At 37.4% G+C, this 19,930-nt stretch overlaps 1 protein-coding gene across 1 annotated transcript; it reads right to left on the bottom strand.

Moving 5' to 3' along the window:
- Nucleotides 1-1,315: 1,315 nt before the first annotated feature.
- Nucleotides 1,316-18,869, bottom strand: LOC121943693 (uncharacterized protein C11orf53 homolog). Its single transcript, XM_042487278.1, has 6 exons — nt 18,784-18,869; nt 17,114-17,206; nt 12,949-12,956; nt 4,455-4,494; nt 3,412-3,716; nt 1,316-2,438 (listed from the first exon to the last, which is right to left on the bottom strand). Exons 1-6 carry the CDS (start codon nt 18,791-18,793, stop codon nt 2,001-2,003), a joined length of 894 nt encoding a protein of 297 aa, XP_042343212.1. The 5' UTR covers nt 18,794-18,869; the 3' UTR covers nt 1,316-2,000.
- Nucleotides 18,870-19,930: the final 1,061 nt, after the last annotated feature.

Below are 19,930 nucleotides of genomic sequence, written 5' to 3'. Positions count from 1 at the left end.
TTCTAGTTATGTAAGAATGTGTTTTAAGTCCTACAACATGTTGTCAGACTCATAAATTCACTTTTGTTTTGCAAAAATTGCATTCCTGCACTTTAAATTTCTACCTTAAACACTCATAATGGACAGTTTTGTCAGTTTTGATGCAAAAGTTTAAATAATAAATGTTAAGAGCTGCACTAAGAGCTGTGTGTGTGTGTATATTTTCTTTTTTTTTTTTTTTTGGAGTAAAGTAACTTTATTACATTTATTCACTGGCATTAGTTTGTCTGAAAGTATATAAAAAAAAACTTGCATTGTTTTAAAACACAATATTTCTCTAGTCATGTAAGATTTTTGGCTCAAGCCCAGCTGAAAATATAAACTGCAAAGTGGAAAGATTGTTTCAATTAAAAATCACGACCTATTTACATGTAAAACTATGCACTGGTTTAATTTAGATTTTTCATTTTAAAATTTGAAATTTTGAGTTTTTTCAAACTGATTTTTTTCATTTGGGAAAAATAATAGATTATTTACTTATTTCTATTTATAGTATATATGACACGTTATAGATACACACAATGATACATACAGTGATATACAGTCATTCAATCAGCATTTGCTCTTATTTTGAAGAATCAACATACAATTCCCCAAAAGGTTAAGTGATTTTTCCTGAAAAACATTGAGCTTAATTCAAAATTACCAGCTGAACATGAAAAGTGTTACTGTTTGGACAATAAATCTGAAAAAGTTGCCTAATTCAAAACAAAGAACTGCTGGGAAAAAAAATGTACTATATCTAAAAGCAGTTTGGAAAAGATTTGATTTTAACCTCTTTTTATGAACAGAATAAACAAACAATTATTGATAGATGTATATCATCGACACATATAGCAATCAATATCATTGACAGTATATCAGTATATATCACATATCATATATATATATATATATTTCAGGTAACCCTTTGAAACCTGAGCAACTTGGATTAATTTCTTAAAAATGAACTTTAAAAATGTACAAAACAAAAAGTAAAAAAAAAAAAAAGTTTAAAAAAATTACTTGAAAGTTAGCAAAAAAAGAAAGTAAAAAAAAAACAAACACACAAGGAAATTACCTGAATGAAGTGCTTAAAAATATAAATTCCATAACATGATTTAAAATATGTAATTATTGTAATTATAAATATACTTATAGTTATAATATTTTGCCTGTCTTTTTAAAATTTTTATTTTAAAATTTTTTTTAACCAAGACATTTTCCCTGTTTTTTTTCTCTCAATTTTTCTAAATCTATTAATTTCTTGCAGTTTAACATTTCTTACCTGGTCGCTTGTTGCCTTTTTTCCTCATGTTTTTTAAAGTAATTTAACCAGTTTGCTCAGGTTTCACAGGGTTAACCCTTCAACAGGCATTGTAACAGCACGGTTGACATTTTTTGCGATCAAGTTGGTTTTCCAATGAGAAAAAGAAGCATTAAAGGAGCCTTCATGTCCTACTGTTTGTGTGTCTTTTGTCTCTTGAAACTGTCTTTCATGGCAGCTTCACTCTGTCAACAAAGACATTATTAAACACCAACAAATGCACCTGATTTCAGTGGACCTCGCCTTGTTCCCTGTGATTTTGCAAGAAAAAAACCAACATTTTCTTAGGTCAAAGGGTTAATGACATCACTATGTCCTCTTTTTTGTTTGTTTTTAAGTTTTAATTCTCTCGATGTGTAACTTCAGTTCATACTAGTGACTCCATTTCAGACAAATAACAAAAAACACACTTTTTTTCTTATTTTTTAACAAATAAGTCGGAATTTCCCATCAGATCAGACTGTAATATACGTGCACCTTTAACAGACGCCTCAAAAAAACATCCCAGAACTTAAATCCTCTTTTTGAAAATGATTTTGTCCCTTCAACAAAACACTTCACAGCTGTTTTCTCCGACTGTCGGGTGCTTGTTGAGTTCATTGTTAAACTGTCTGTGAAACCTCCGTCTTCTTATGAACCGTGACCTTTCACCCAGTCAGTAGGCCCTCCTGATCTCGTACGGCGACCAGGAGCTCACTCCGTCCTCCTTGGCCCAGGAGGAGGGGGCCTCGCCGTTGGGAGGGAGGCCGACGTGGCCGTCAGCCGCCTCCTCTGACACCATCTTGGACACCAGGTCGCTGATGGGGGTGCTCATGTAGGGGGGGCAGGGGAAGGAGGCGGAGGGGACCGGGTAGGAGCCGCTGGTGGTTAGCGGGTGGTAGTGGGCGTCCTCCAGGGGGTGCAGGGTGTAGGGCTGGCTGCTGGGGACGGGGCCCATGGAGGAGCCTCGGCTCGGGGAGCGGTACTGCGAGGGGCTCCCCGGGGGTTCTGGGCTGGGCATGGAGGGCGGGACGCTGACGGACGCCATACTGTCCGCACACAGAGGGTCCACCTGGGGTACTGGCTCTGGAACCGACTGCTCCCACGAGTCCCTCTGAGGCAGGGAGACAAGAGAGGACAGGACAAATCATTCATTCATGTCCTCTGAAGGAAGTGTTTTGCTATCAGATACCGCCACGCCGCACGCACGCATCAGAACAGGAGCGCTTTTGTAACGACATGATGTCATTTATGTTCTTCCTCAACCTGTGTACTACTTTCATTGATCTCCTGTTTCCCAAAATGCTTCGAGAAAGGCAGTAAAAAGCAATAATGCTGCAGAACGTGTTTAACCCTTTAACACCTGCTGCGTTCAGACGCCTTTCACAAACATTTAAAACCTTTGAAATCTAAGGAAATACATTTCATTTCTTACAAAAAAGGGGAAAAAAGGCAATTAGCAACTTATTACTTGACGCCGTCCTTCAGCCTTTAATGCACACGCAACCGGTTTCATCTGTCGGTATTCTCAAGTGACGACGCCTGTGCACGTCGCCCGTGGATGCGCCGGGCACATTCTCGTCTGACGCCGTCCAGCCACGGTCCAGGGACATGTGGAAGGTCGCTTGTACGCCAGAAACACTAACAGGACATACTTATTTGACAAGCTCGTAATGAGAATGGGCTGGGAGGCCAGTGGACGGGTCCAACAAACCCCGGACTTTCATGTGGCAGTCCTGTCTAAATGTGATTTTTTTTTTTACACCGTATTGTGTGCCTCTTTTGCCTAAACCATCTGTGCCAGCATGTGCGTCTGTTGACGCCCCAGCGTTGGTTGCCATGTGCTTTTGTTGCTTAAACATAACCATGTGTAGCGTATCCCACCATGTGCTTGTGATGACATCACGGCGGCAGACGCAGAAGGATACCTAGAGCGTAATATGTAGACGTCTGACTTGAAACAACCACTACAGGTATCATACCACCGTAAACAGCGTTTTCTGACGTCACGGGCGGAGCGGCTGTAATTGTTTGGAGTGAGAACAGTCTGCTTCTTTGTCACATCCACACACAGGGACCTCTCCTACCAGGAATAAATGCGACGACTCTCCACCGAAGGGGGGCAGCAGGGACGAGAGGGCCGATGAGGGCAGGAAAGACCCTCCTGAGCTGGAGAAGGCGGCGGCGCTGCGGTAGTCGCCGAAGGTCTCTGGGTAGTAGCTGTCGATGAAGGGGGAGTAGCTGGTCATGGTGGAGGGCTCGCAGCTCAGAGGTTTGCCGCTCAGTGTGGGCGAATAGACGTCAGGGGAGAACTGCTTGGTGGACGAGCAGAAGTCTGAGTCCGAGATGAAGGAACGCCTCATGCCGTAGTAGCTGGGCAGCATGTGAGACCCTGCAGAGGACAACATGAAGCTTTAGATTGAAAATAATAATAATAATAATAATGAAAAAAATGGCTGGATGTCTTTAAAAAACATAGTTAAAAGGCAATAAGCTACAGAAGAAATTCAGAAAAAAGTGCAATAAAATAAAATTTTTAAAAAAAATGGAAATAACCTGAAAAAAAATGACAATAATTTTGGAAAACAAGGAAACAAACTGTAAAAAATCCTTAAATAATAATAATAATTCTGTAAAATGGACATAAATAATTTTGAATACATAATTTCCAGAATTATAAATATATTTTTTGGGACATTTTTCCTTTGCTTTTTTAATAATCTAATAATTATGAAAATAAAAGGAATAAAATAAAAATAAATAATAATCTTGTAATTTGCAGAAACCGTTCTTGCCAAATTGCTCATTGACTACTTTACCACATTAATTTGCTCAGATTTTGTGTTTGAACGCAACACAAAAAAAATGTCATGAAAAAAATGTGATGTCGACAGTTTAAAAGATAAATTAAACTGAATCATTAAAAATGAATCTTGGTCGCAGCAGCAGGGCTCTGTAACCTCACTGTTTACACACATCAGATTCTCCAAATTTGCTGAGTCAAAACACAAAGTGGGATCCTGTAATTATCAGTAATGAGCTGATTGAGCCGGCGTTGACAGCTTTGACCTGCAGGCAGTGAAGAGTCCGTGATGATATTTGATGTTACATTTGGTTTGCAGAGTCTCACCTGGCATCTGGACAAATGAAGGCGGCGTGGGAGATCCCCCCTGTGACAGAGAAATAACATTTGTGATTATGCATGAAAATGTAATTAGTTACAAACATCGTTTTATTACCACGTTTGTGGAGCAGCCTGAAGACCTGAGGGCAGCAGACGGGGTGATATTTTTTAAAAGCAAACTCAACACCTACCTTTTTCGTGACTTTTTTTAAATCAAAGTTTACCTATTTATTTATTGATTATTCATTCATACATTTTAGCCTGTTTGACTGTTTCTAGATGGTATATCATTTTATTATTTTTTATTTTTTTATCTATTATTATACTTTGTGCTGTTATCCTTTTATTTACCTTTTATCTACTTTATAACAATCATTATAATAATAATAATTATTATTTCTTTATTTATTTTATGTATTAGCCTGCCTCTGGTGCTTCCAAACTTATGGTAGTATTTCCTCCGTTCAGTTTTAATGAGTACTCTTATTTTAGTCCTTTAATTCATTTAAAAGTTTTGTTTTTTATTATCCAGGTGTTGTCATTAATTAAACTGATGATTATGCTCACACAAATCCACTGTTTCTTTATTCCCGTGTTAAGGAATTTAATGACTTATTTCATAATAAGTTAATGCAAATAATGTTCAAAGCAAAATCAATATTGCTCCCAGACTCGAGAAGAGAGAGCAAATATGATCTGAGATGTGTTTGTAAGTTTACTGTACATAAAACAACAAAAAAGGGAGTTTAAAGGAGGTGTTTTTCTATTATTGGGGTCGAATTATTGAATGATGCCAGTATAAGTTTAAAAATGTGTAATTCACTTTTGGTTTTTAAAAGAATAGTTTGTAAACCAATTTTTTGAGGTTTCAAGTGTGAATAAGGTTTTATTGTTGTTGTTGCTTAAATCAATGAGTATGTAAGTTGACTGATTGATTGATTGATTGATGAAAATTAAATGACATTTTATTTACATGTGAAGACGAATATTCTGTGAGTGACAGAGTTATTAGAGCGTCTCCCACATAAATGTAAATGAATCCCACATTAACTGCACAGTTATAATACACACCTAAACCTTCTGCACATGAAGCATGAATATGTAGCTACAGACTGTGAACAAAACACATCTAATAACTCTGAATGTAAAGACGTAAATCCACATGCATTTCCTTCAGATTCTCATGCATCCAGCTGCTGTTATTAAACTTCAAAAAAAGCTGAAAAGAGTCAAATGGTTATGCAAATCAGAGATATACAGACAAGGAAAAACATGTCCAAAAGAAACATATCGTCTGGTGATGACATGATAGATCTGTGTTATGAAAACACACTGAAGAGGTTTGACAGGAAGATGATAGAAATGTGTTGAAAGTAACAAGTGAAAAATTGAGTGATCAACCCTGACATTCAGTATATATAATAAAAAACACCCAAGCAGGACGAGCACCTTAATTTTATAATTACCATAATTACAACAGTTCTAAGCACCTTTTTCAGGTCATTTCCTTATTTGTTTGGGGATTTTTTTAACTTTCATTTTTTTCCTTTTGCTAATTTCAGATAATTTCCTATTTTTTGTTAATTTTTGGGGTAATTTCTTAAGTTGCTCTTTGTCTTCCCACATCTTTCAAAAGAAATTAAGACAATTTGCTTTGGTTTCAAAGCGCTAAAATTCAGCCTGTCATGTGTTTATCTTATTTTCAACATATGAAGTGACAGAAAAAATTGAAACAGGTCGTAGTATCAGGAAATATTCATGAGATGTGCAGGCAGAGCCAGAAGGCCAAAGAGTTTATTGTGTTGTTTCCCGAAAAGAGTATCAGATATCATCATCATAAGTGCGTCATATTCCAGGAGTAATCTGTGCAAACCAGAATGTGCAGCAGCGCTTAATGACAGTTCCTGTTTTCATGTTTGGTTTCTCTGGAAACTCTCCATCAGAGCTATGTTTGGATGCACAGCGTTAATTTACATGTGTGACACTGAAGAGTTTGTTAACCCTTGCTTATCGTATATACTGAGCAAAAATTTAAATGCAACACTTTTGTTTTGGTCCCATTTTTCGCAGGTTAAACCCTTTTGAACTTGAGCAAATTGGCTTGATTTCTTTTAAAAACATTACTTTCAAATTTGTGAAAAGTATAAGAAAATTAGCAGATTTTTTTTTAAAAAGACAAATAAATAAAAAGAAGTTAAAAAAGGATGAAACTACTCAGAAAAAGCATTTAAAAATACAATAATTCTATAACATAATTTTAAATATGTAATTTTGACAATTATAAATATATTTTCCCCTAGATTGTTTTAGCTTTAAATTTAATTTTTTTTTTTTTTTTTGCAATTTGTGGAACATTTCTTACTAAGTTGCTATTTACCTTTTTTCCCCATATTTTTGGAAATAATAACACCCAGGTTTCAAAGGCTAAGATACTTGACTTTTTAATATTTTTTAATTTATGCTGCTTGGATGTGATATCTTATGGTAGTGAAATAAATGTTCAGTTCGTGGGCAACAGCTCTGCAGCGTATTTGTCTTTTCTGCATCCTGTTATCAAAAGCTAGTTCATGTTTTTGATAAATAATATTCTTGACATGTAATAATATTAAATGTTATACTTTTTGACTATAAACAAACAGCATTAATAATGTGTGCATCCATCTGTTTACAGATTGGTGCAGAGCAAGACACACACACACACACACACACACACACACACACACACACAGGGCTTGACAGACTCTCTTGTTTGCATATTGCCAACATGAAAGAGTTGATATTAAGCCTGTGTTGGCTGGGAGACAAGCAAATTTTGAGGGCTGAATTTGAATGTGATTTGCCAGTGCCAAGACTTCCTCATGTGGCCCAGGTACGGCTCAGTGCATCTCTGAAGGCTGCGTATGGAAATCAGCTCGCTCAAGCTCAGACAGTCAGCCGGTGTGTGTGTTTGTGGGGGGTGAAAGGTAATGATGATGGACTTATTGACATTATTTCACAGAAAAGCTCTTCCGTCTTATGCAAAACATCCCTCGTGTTCTTATATTCCCACAATCTGTAACACGCTGATAATTAAACGCAGTTTCTTTTCTCACTTTACAATTGTCATGTTCTTTTTGAACTTTCAAGACTTTATGTTAAAATCACCGCTATTTTTTGTTTTTAATCATTTTTTTCTTACGTCGTCTGATCACTATTTGCAATTAACCCTTCTACTTTCCAAAACGTGGGAAGAAGGCAAAAAAAGGGGAAATATTCGGAAAATTTGAAAGAAATAAGTAAAAAAAAAGAGTACAAGACATTTGACAAATACAATATTAAATAAATATATAAAGTAAAAAAACAAAATATGAAACAAAAAAGAAAAAGAATGCTAAAAAATAAACAAATAAATAAAAACCATGTAAAGGACCCAGAAAAAGTGCTAAAAATGTATAAAACTATGAATAGGTTTAAGTAAAAATTACAGGTATAGATTTTCCCTTGTTTATTTCCCTAGCTTTTTAAAAAATAAATCTACTTTTTGCAATTTGTGGGACATTTCTTTACCAAGCTACTCACTGCCTTTTTTCCACATTGTTTTTGAAAGAAAACACACCGGTGTGCTCTGCGCTCAGAGGTTTCAATACTTGTAAAGGTGATGAAAAGCGACGTCTCTCGAGGTTTCAAAGGTTTAAAGCGCCACAATTTACCTACAGGGATCATTAAAGCTCAGTCTTATCTTCAGCTGCTATTTCTTACTGGTTATCGGTGAAGCGTTTGACCCACACACACACCGCACAAAGTCTCTCCAGCCCTTTAAATGATAGTAACTACATCACACACCTTTGTTTCTCACAGTCTTTGCTCGTTTATGTAACAGCAGCATGTTTGGACACACCACCTGAATAGAAAGACTCTCAGAAAGGTGAAATGATGTAAGGTCTTTATATTTTCACCAGGCGCTCCGTGTCCCAACACGAGGACTCTGTGGTCAGAGTTTGCTCTTCACTCTCAATGGCCTTTTATTCCCACTGATAAAAGGCGGCATTAGCTAACATAAGGACGGGGACGGCTTTAGTTACTGTGTGTCTCTGTGCATCACTGTGTCCTCATGTGGCATTTATAAACATACAAGTAAACCTTGCTGTGAAAAGGTGCAGGACTCCAGATACCTGTAAACACATCCCAGGGTGAAGGAAATACGGCCAACACACACTGATGTGACCTGAAATTTGATATTAATTTATTCTAACTTTGAAACCTGAGCAATTTGGCTGAGAGGAATAAGGCAATGAGCAATAAAATAAAAAAAATGACCCAAAAATCAGCAAGAAATTAGTAAAAAGTACAAGAAATTTACCTTAGAATTATATTAAAAAAAGAAAAGTCAGTAAAACAAGTAAATTACCTGAAAACTGTGCTAAAAAGTATAACTCTGTAACATAATTTTGTTTTTTTAACTGTTATAATTTTTTGAAAACAATTTTCTAATACTAATAATTTACTGATTTCTTGCAGTTAGTGAAACATTTCTTACCAAGTTGCTCAATGCCTTTTTCAAATGTTTTTTAAAAGAAATTTACCAATTTGCTTCGGTTTCACAGTTTTAACCCTTTGAAACTGGAACTTTTTTTTTTGGCCCTGTCATGTGACCTGTGATGTGTTTCACAAGCTATTTGGCCCCTAGAAACCTTAGCTAAATGCTTTTATTTCTTTTAAAAAAAATACAGTGACCAACTTGGCAAGACATGTCTCACAAATCGCGAGAAATTAGTAAAAAGGAGAAAACATCCAGAAAACCATATATATGATTATATTCATTTATATATTATATATATTATGTTATAGAAAATATACATATATATATATATATATATATATATATATATATATATATATATATATATATATATAGATATAAAAGCAGTTTTAGGTCATTTTCTTTTGCTTTTCTGTACATTTTTTTTGTTATTTTTAGGGATTTTTTTTTAAAATTATTTATTTATTTGTACTAATTTCTGGCTAACTTTTACCTTCTCGCTATGTTTTTGAAAAGACATCAAACCAAATTGCTCTTGTAAAGGAAGGGGAATAAACAAAGGTTTGAGGTGCAAGAAACATTAAAAGGGATGAAAAACTACCAAAACCATATTTAGTAAAACACCTATTTGAATTTGTCCACCAAATTTCCTTTTAAATATGGAAGTATTTCATTAATTAAACCCTCATATATATAAAGCCATCTTTATCACGGTTTAAGAGAAATCAGTACTAAGTAATCTATTTAACAAAATTGTAGACTAATAAAGACTAATTAAGACTAATAAACCATAAACAAACTATCAACTACCAACAAAAACAAAATATTAACTACTATCACCAATATTAAAAACTATTCAAACAAATAAATGTTTTCTTGGTTTTTTTTGGCGTTTGCGTCACATAAACAAACGTACTGATGAATGCTGGGTAATGTCTGCACGCTGTTGACCAATCTTAAGTCTCTGTTTGATCACGTGACTGGACGACGCGCCTCCGCTTCGCTGATGCGCAAAATCTGTCAACACTGAGAGGCGGAGCACATCTACGCGAGCCGAGCGAGCAGTCAGGCCGCTCAAACACAAAACCAAAGACAGGAGAGAAAAGGAGGAGGAGAAGAAGTGTTTTTTGGGTTGTTTTTTGGGTACAAACAGCCGCCAGCTCACGGACAAAAACCCCCTCGCGCTGCCCTCAGTGTGTCAACAAACAGGAAGCAGGTAAGCTAACGTTAGCAGCAAGCTAGACAACGCTGGTCTAAACAATCGTAGCGTTTGTTTGTTTTGTTAGATGTACATTTTAAGATAAAGCATACCTGTATTACGCAGGCCAAGCTGTGCACTGCTTATACATTAATATATCTACCAGGTGGATTGCTAGCCTATGAATTATTTTGGAAAGCTAACTAATAACGTTGAAGATGCTAGCTGTTCCTAGCATTAGCTAACTGTTATATTTACATATCTTCAGTTGCAGGCCCAACTCATAGAGAAATATATATATATATATATAAAACATAGACGTTTATATACATTGACTGTGATGGTCTGTTGCTGTCAGTGCGTCCGCCATATTGGATGTGTCAGTCTGTAGTTGTAAAAACTTTGGGTTTAAGATTACATATAACTGATTTTGATGAATTATTTTTATATTCAATGATTTATTTCATTTAAGTACTAATAATGACAGTCATTTAGACAAAAAAATGAGCAAAGTCTGCAGATCAGAACAAGATGGTGATATACTCCATGACCAAAAATTATAGACCCTTATTTTACTGAATACAATAAGAAACAAAACAAAACAAACAAAAAATACCTTGCAGTAAGGCTACTATTATGGCCATATGATATCGATCAAACAAAATATGGACAACTGACTTGCATAATATATTGTGTATATTTATAATAGTAGCCTACTACAAGTTTACTTTTTTTACCCTAAGCGTCTGTATTTTTCAGTCATGGATTTTATAAAACAAAAGAAAGCACTGCCAGTTGCAGAGTCTTATTTTGATTTGCAGACCTTGTTCATTTTTTGTCTCAGTGATTGTCATCATTAGGACTTAAATGAATATAAGTCATTGGAAAGAAAAAAAAAACGATTCATCAAAATCAGGCAAATGTAATCTTTAATGCTTTTTATTCAGACAACCCAAAGTTTTTACATCTACTTGTATTTGTTTACAGGACAGACCTGCCACATCAAACGTGGCGAACGTGCTGGTGTGTTACAGCAACGGACCAACACAGTCAACGCGGCGTCTACGTATACACGTCTATGGCCCAACCAGTCAGAGATAGAACCATTTAAACAAGTGAGTACAATTTTTAAAGGATTTGGGGTATCTGATGGGCCGCCGTGCCCCTGTTTTAAAGGTTGTTGTTATTTCGGAGTCAGGTCGCCGCCGAGCACCTGAGGGGTGAACCACGGAGCGAGATTAGTGTCTCAGCGAGCTGTGTTGAGTCTGAAGCCAGGGTTTCCTGTGCTACGAAGGTGGCTCTCTTTTAACCGGGCTGGATCACCATGGTAACTTATGTGGCAAACCTAACCTGGTCAGGAGCAGGTTAGGTTCTGAGTTTCAGCTGAAAATCAGCTGAAAAGTGTCTTTGAGGAGCGTCACTCTTTAATCAGTGTCAGTGTGTGAGTCATACAGACACTCAGCTGAGAGAAAACGTTATAAAAACACTTTATACAACTTGTTGAGTCATAATGTGACATAAATGCCACCTAACGAAGCCGTGCATTTACGCTTGAATCCACAGTTTATCAGCGATGCAGAAAATCTGAGCATGAATATCGTTTACCTTATTGATCTGTTTGTGTCTGTCACTGAACTGCTGAATGTGTCTGTGGTGATTTCTGGTCACAGAGACTCTAAAAGAAGCTTCTTTAAAACCACAGATACATTATTCATTAACATGTGACTGTATATTTATAATCAGGATGATGTTAATTTAACATTAAATGTGATTTAAATACCTTCAAATCCTACCAGACCTTTATCACTTACTATGTTTATATGCTTTGCTCTGATTTGCTGAAGTCTGTTGTTGTATTACAGCTGATAGATCAGTCTGTTGGTGTTTATCACTGATAATATTTAATCTAAAACTAAAAACCTAAAGTGATTTATACCGTCTCCTTCATTGCAGGACAGTGTCAGACCTAAATATAGTTCTTGATTAGCTATAATTTTTACATCTGCTGCATCAAATTTAAAGTGTAAGAGCTGCAAAATGTGCAGCTGTCACGTTAGAGATAACGGACTGATATAGAAGCTTTATTTCTGCATTCACTGCACGTCGTTTTCTGTCAGCTCTTGCCGTTATTGAAGCAACAGTGTTGCTTTGTGCTGTAACCCATTTTAACATTCGTCAGAGGGGGAAGTAAGCGGCACGTGATCGATCATTCAAAAGTGTCAAATAATGTGCTGAACACTGTGTTCGCTGTGGTTGAGTCAAAGTCAAACAGAGCCTGGCTCTGTTGAGCTTGCTTCGTGTTTCAGCCCCTCTGATGGGCCGCCGTGCCCTGTTTCAAAGGTCATTTTTATTTTGGAAGCAGGTTGCCGCTGAGCACCTTTTTCATTGTGCGTGCATACTTTTGTGGTTTAACTGTGTGCGCGCCGCTGTTTACTGGCCTGTTTTTGGGACATGGTGTTTCTGTGGACTGTAATCAAATGTCGGTCAAAAACTTGTCGGTGCTCGTGGAAAACAGGAACCAACAGGATAAAGGGAATCCAGGCACTCCAAAAGTGTGAGAAACGTTTAAAAAAAGCCTTTATTATAGCAGCTAAATCATTAAAAAGCCAACATGTTTGGACCACTACTGGTCTTCATCAGGGCTTTAAAAAGTCATTTTTAAATGATAAATATAAATATATATAAATATAATCTATAATAAAGATTTTTTAATGTAATTCCTCCTCATTTTTTCAAATTTCTCACACTTTTGGAGTGTCTGGATTTCCTTCCTGTTTATCCACACGGTGTTGTTTGTTGATGAGCATTGCAGCTCTCTTCTCTCTTATTTATATAATCTCTTGCCTTTATGTCGAGAAGTGCAGTTTTTGTGAGGTTGTTGTTCTAAAAATGTCTGAAAAAGTGTGCGGTTATTTCAGCAGACAGTGAAATGGACAGCTGCTCTGCTCTCTTGCTGTCACGTTTGTGAACAGCTCTACCGTGCTTCAACGCTTTCTCTTTGACCTCTGCACTCTGCAAATACAACACAGCCGAGGTAACACATTTACCACCGTAAAATCCAACACATGGTTGGTGCTGTATATATCAACTAACTGTGTGTGCATATCTAATGTGTGCGTATGTGAGTGTGCACTTTGTAACCCGTCATAATAGCCTGCACTGGGGCCCATCTTACTGAAAGCAGCACAAAAAAGTGATTTCACTCCGGGTTTCAAAAGGGGTTAAAAGCAAATTAGTTAACCATTTAAACAAAACACCTGATATTACTTAAAAATGGAAAACATATTGCTTAAATCGCCTTAAAGTGGGACGCAACATTGTCTGAACTGTGACCACAAGTGGCAGTTAGAGGATAATGAAACATGCAAAAACAGTGTAGCATGAACGTCATAAAGGTAGTAAACTGACTTAGTGATGTTAGATGGACAGCTATATATTTATCTGTATAAGTTGAAAGTTTGCCAACATTAGCTAACCATAAGCTGCTGGTCAAACCACACCAAATAGCAGCAGAAATACTGCTTGTATTGAATGGAGCAAAGGTGTGTTTTATCGATTATCAATTTAACTTTTGATATTTTCCAGAATAAGTGTGTGATATTTCTTCTTTTAAAGTGCTGGTGAAGATTCTTGAAGAAGTTTCACTTCTCATCCAAACATCTTTTTCATTTCCAGCGTAAGAGGGCTGTAGGGAAAATAGATGCTGCTATTAAGGCTTTTCTAAATTGACATGTCTTTGGCTCTTTAAGTTGGCAGATTTAAAAACATAATAATTACATAATAATAATAATGACATGATAACCGTCTAAATTTACAGCTTCAGAGAGATGTGTAACTGCAGATTAGAAGGCTCTTCTCCAGCAGCTGCTGGGAGCTTCTGCTAAAGACGCCTGATTCATCTGGACAGTTATAGAGGACATTAGCCGATTACTGCACAAGGAAAAACATGAACCTGCAGCAGACAGTGTAGGACAAACACCTCAGAGACACCGGCGGAGAATGAGGATGGAGCGGACATCGGCAGAGACAACGGCGGAGAATGAGAGCAGAGCTGACATTCGGAGACACCGGCGGAGACATTGGCAGAGACACCGGCAGAGACATTGGCAGAGACACCGGCGGAGAATGAGAGTGGAGGGCACATTTAGAGAAACCTGCAGAGAATGAGAGCCAGCAGATGTTCGGAAACACCGGCAGAGAATAGGAGAGGAGCGAACATTCGGAGACACCGGCTGAGACACTGGAGGACATTGAGAGCGGAGCGGACACCGGCGGAGACATCGCCGGAGAATGAGAGCGAGTGGACATTCGGAGACATTGGCGGAGGCACCGACGGAGAATAAGAGCGGAGCAGACATTGCTGCAATGCGTTTTATGGACTACATCTCATCAATCATTCATAATAATAATAATAACACAAAAGCTTGCACCAATTATATTGATTTAAACCAACAGGATTTTATTTTAATTAAAATTAACACTTTTATATATTTGGACATTTCATTTTTTTTTTTAAATATAAGACGAAACAATTTTAAGGTTTTACACAGAAATATATGAGCAGCAGATTTTTTTTATTTACTTAAAAAAATATGGCAACAGTTTGCAGTGACAGTAAAAATCAAATCTCCTCCCTGCTGGAAAATGGTTAGAGTGGACGCAGTGTCAGACTGAAGATGGAAACCGAGTAAACAAGTTGATATTTGTCTGAAACCAAGCGAGCACAAATGCAAAGTTTTAAGTTTGTATCTATAAAAATAACAACTGAAAAGCGAATCAAACTTTGAACATTTTCAGTTCTGTTTCACATGACATCATTGCAACAGTCAAAGAGCTCGATATGTTTCGTAGAGTAAAAAAAGCCGAAGCCTCTTGAGCTGTTATTGTCTCATGTGTGCACTCACTGACCTCTGACCGAGACACTTGTCTCCTGTTCAACACACTGCTGCCTCCGCATGTTGTGAGTCATGGTTAGAGGTCAGGTTTGGACAACGTGTCCTGCTTTTGCAGCATTCAATTCTGCCTTCATTAAAAAATGTCAGGACTTTGCAAACAACTTAAGACATTTTAAAGGATTTAAAGGATAAAGCTTTGGGAGATTTTAATGTTTACAAAAGCAATCATAGAGTTGTTTCATTTTTTTAGAAAGGCTTAATAATTCCTGAAAACAGCTGTAGATTTTAGGAAACATTACTCAACAAGAAGGGACTTGGGTTGTTTTGTGCAGTGGGGATGTGGCTTTACATTACTCACTAACATCTGGCTTTTTAAATGCAATGAGAAAGGTTACAGTCGGCATTCACACCTGGATCAAATGCTGTAGTCACAGGTATTTAACACCTCGGGCATTAATGGAAACAAAACTCCCAGGTGACTGCTGCCACTAATTACCCTCCGTCTCCACCTACCTAAGCAGCGTTAAAACATCCATCCAAATGAGCCTGTACCGAGTTTGAAAGAGCGACTAAAAAAATAATCTAGATCTATAAAGGGAAGTAACCAACGTAAAGTTTTCACACACCTCTGTTCATGCTGCTTTCTATTGTTTACCTGTTGTCCAGACTGTCTATCAGACACATCAGAACAACACACACACACACGCGCACACACACACACACACACACACACACACACACACACACACACACACACACACACACACACACACACACACACACACACACTCATCTGCTGCAGAGCTGCATACACAGCTCTGCTCTACTGGCAATGGGAAAGCATATCTATCTATCTATCTATCTATCTATCTATCTATCTATCTATCTGTCTGTCTGTCTGTCTGTCTGTCTGTCTGTCTATCTAATCTTCTAGGGAAAATGTGCAGAAACATACATATTTATCATATTTATAATTATTTTCAAGTATATATTGCTAATTATTTTTACAGGATTAATATAAATTTTAAGTTTAAGTTTTTTTGGGTCATTTGCTGTTTGCTTGAGTGTATTTTTTGCACTGATATTTAGGTAACTGTCATGTACTTTTTACTTTTTTTCTCATTGATCAAGCCAATTTGTCCAGTTTCATTTAGTTAGTTAATTTAGTTTGTGTTTAGTTGCAAATTTCTAAATAAAAGCCAGATCTGGAACTTTCATGCAAAGCTATGATGAGTTTTGGTGGACTCTGCTTTATCTGATGGTATCTACTCTTCTGTCTCTCTCACTACCCCCCCTCATCATGCGAGTCGTTGGCGGCCTGCATCTCTCCGGAGTGGACATGCCGATGCTGAACAGAAAACAAACAGTGCACACTGTCCTGTGAAGCCTTTTGACAGGTGCTTAGTGGAAAAAGAAAAGCCAGTCTTGCTCGTGCATGCAGACGTCTAAAGCAGAGCCTGATTTCTCTGACTGCGTGTGAAAGTGTGTGTTGGCGTGTGTTTCGGAGACAACAATAGGAGGCTTGTCTGCGGCCTGTACATGGCGGAGGACAATGTCAGCTGGCAGGTGTGCGTGGATCAAACTTTGCATAGGCAGCCTCCTTCACTGGCCTTTTTTTCTGTCTCTCTGTGCTACCTGTCCACCTCAATCTTCCTACCCCCCCCCACCTCCACCTCGGGGGGATTTTTCGGGAGATCGTGACCATTGCGAGCATTGTGTTCAGTGCTCTTTTGTGAGGTCGGGATGGGACTCTTTGGCGCTTTGTGTCTCTCTCTACGCTCAACATGCTCAGCTATTTACAGATTGGCTTTGGGAGCGCTCGAGGGGAGCAGAGACAGACGAGGGGGGGAGGTACAGGTGGTCAATGCATTAACCATGGATCGTTAGTCCACAAAACAAGCCAAAATGTAAACAAGGAGAGGAGATTTTGAAAAAGGCGACCTCTTGATTGTGCCACCAACAGAATGTCAACTGTGGCTGTTTGGTTTGGGAGAAAAATGAAGTGGGGAGAGACAGGAAGGGACAAAAGCAGGGGATTGTGCTTACGCTGTATCTGGGCCGTTTGTCTGTCGGGATCGCTTCTCCGCCAGCAGGTCTTTGACTGTGTGCTTGACTCGAACGCCTTGGTACACCCTCTTAGAGTATTCTAGAAGAGCAGAAAAAAACAGTTTGAGGATTTAAACAAACCCAGAGACTGACTTGTCGCTGGTTGCACAACGTCATACAAATTTTCATCCATCCCCACAAATGTGTGTTCATTTGAATGTTTCACAGTTTTATTCATATACGTGAACGACTCTTTGGGATTGGTGTGTAAATGTCATGGAAATTGCCTCTGGTTTGGCCGATGCAAATGGACTTCCAAAAAGAGGCAATTTACTACAAACACTTGCTGACTCCTCACAGGGGAGGAAGGTCAGAGCAGACTAACTAAAATATTGCATGCAGTTAAAAGAAATTCATGCATGCATTATGGAAACAACACGTTCAACATACAAATCTCTAATGCACGCTGGTGTGATTTGGGGGCATTCCTGTGAAGCAGAAGCATAAACTCAATGAAAATGCAAACTTTATTATGCAAACGGAAATTGCATGCAAAAAACGTTATGTAAAAGATCCCAGCTTTTTGAATGGATATTTTAGATAAGCCGCAGTTTGACCAATGAGATTCTTGAAAATATGAAATGTTCTTTGGATTAGGTTACAATATACAGTTTTGCACTTTGCACGAATGAATGTTTCAAAATAGAAATTGTTTCAATTAGCATACGATGATTTACAAGTGCTTGATTTTAAAAGCATCTTTCAAATATTCGCCGAACTGATTTATGTGAATTGTTTGGACAAATGCATTCACTGACATCTCTGCTCCTGCTGAAAAAATCCTGTGTAATTACTGATAAATAGACTGGTTTCATTTGGGAAATCAGTATGAGGAAACTATTGGTGCAATAAGCCCACATCATCGAATAAGTAAAGTGACAGAAAACATTGTCACACATTAAAAAAGAACCTAGTGAATTTCTTTCCACGCAGTCTCCAAAATAAAAGCGTAACTTCATGAAACGAACAAAAAGAAATTGGATGTTTTACATGTTTTAGAAATATTTTCCTTTTTCTGTAGCAAATATTCTGCATCAAATAAAGTGACAAGTGAGAGTACATTGTCAATTTTTTTTTTCCAAAGGATTCTAGTAAATTTCTCCTCATGTAGTCTCCAAAATAAAAGCATTACCTCAAAAAAATCTGATGTTTTACAGTTTGTTTATTTTTTCCCCATTAAGTTTTCATCATTCAGTAAATCATAGAATATACTGTCACACATTACAAAACATCCCAATAAATTCTCCTTTTGCACTTTACTTTTGCAAAATAATGACATCATCTCATGAAAGAGATACAGTGTATCTATATCTATCTATCTATATATATATATATATATATATATATACATATTATTTTTACAAATTCCAACAAATCTCCTTTTTTGCAGGAAATATTCATATTCAAATAAGTGGCCGAATACATTGTCAAACATTACAAAAAAATCCTCATAAATTTCTCTTTATACACTCTCCAAAATAAAAGCATATAAAAACATGATTTTAAAAAATAATTGTTTTTCAGTAAATATTATGAGACATTACATACAGAACATTTAAAACACTGATATTGACAGCAGGAGCAGCTATAAGCCTGAAATTAATGATTGTGTCTTACCTGTCTCCATGATGCTGTTGAGCAGTCTGACACACACATGCACACACACACACTCTCACACACACACACACACAGAGGCCTCTCTGTTCTCCCTCGGCTGGCTGTATTTGCCTACAGTAGCTGGATCCCGGTGTGCAGCACCATACTGAGTGGCGTGCCACGATGGGAGCTTTAACTATGAGGAGGGCAGGGACACATGGAACAGGCCACCTCACACTGCAGTCGTGAGGAGGCAGCTTTTCAAAATGACCTTTATCTATTTGTTTAAATGCAAATGTTTGGTAGGGACGTTTTTTAGACTATTTGCATCTGCAGTCAAGATTAGGGGTTGGAAGCATCAGGGGCATGGAAGAGAGGCTGGGAGGCAGCGTGACAGTCCTCCCTAAGCCCCTCCAAGCATCAATCATACATTTAAGAGGATATATTGTTTCCATATTGTGATTTATAGCTGCAGGAGTTTTCTTGCTGTGGGACAGATTCTGGTTTTATTTCAGTTTGAGCGTTTTAGAAGTCACAGCTCAGCATCATGTGTTTGCAGGGTGAGTGTTGGCATTTCAGGTCAGACAGCTGATAACAGACTTTAAACCCTCCTGCCAAAATTTGTCTTTGAAAAACAGAGACATTTTTGCATGAAAGAACATAATTGTGAAATTTTCTACTCAAATTAATGTGCTGAAATTTGTATGAAAGACTTTGAGCAAACTAAAAACAAATGAGTCATCTGAACCTTGTGTTAAAAGCAGAGGGGAGAATAGCCGGAGGCAGGTGCTAAACAACATGTGTCTGCCCTCATAACGAATCCCCCATCAGACTTTTTAATTATTTCATAGCTGGCAGTGTTTTGCCTTCCAATTACAACTCTGTTAGCTTGTTAAAATGGGAATAAAATGTAAATGAAGATTTACATGATGCTGACAAAATAGAGATCGCACCTGGTTACATTTTGTCACAGTGACGTTAGTGAGATAAAATAGCTGAAAATGAATCATTCACAATTTATGTCTGTTTGGATTTGCATGCAGTTAATTCTTTCAGACAGAGATCCAAACACTTGAACATGTTACTCTGAAGATGCACGCTCAACATGCTCATGCACCTGGTGCAGAAATACTGTCACATTAATGTATTTAGCTTTACAGACTTACAT

The sequence above is a fragment of the Plectropomus leopardus genome, chromosome 5 (genome assembly GCF_008729295.1).
Source record: "Plectropomus leopardus isolate mb chromosome 5, YSFRI_Pleo_2.0, whole genome shotgun sequence".
NCBI lineage: Eukaryota > Metazoa > Chordata > Actinopteri > Perciformes > Serranidae > Plectropomus > Plectropomus leopardus.
This window is presented reverse-complemented; position numbering and strand designations above follow the sequence as displayed.

What these genes read in the sequence shown, in the direction of transcription:
- LOC121943693 (XM_042487278.1), bottom strand. An exon ending in TTCATTTGTCCAGATGCCAG is followed by an intron (nt 3,717 to 4,454) that starts GTGAGACTCTGC and finishes TGTCCTCTGCAG; the next exon opens with GGTCTCACATGCTGCCCAGC. An exon ending in AGTCGTCGCATTTATTCCTG is followed by an intron (nt 2,439 to 3,411) that starts GTAGGAGAGGTC and finishes TCCCTGCCTCAG; the next exon opens with AGGGACTCGTGGGAGCAGTC.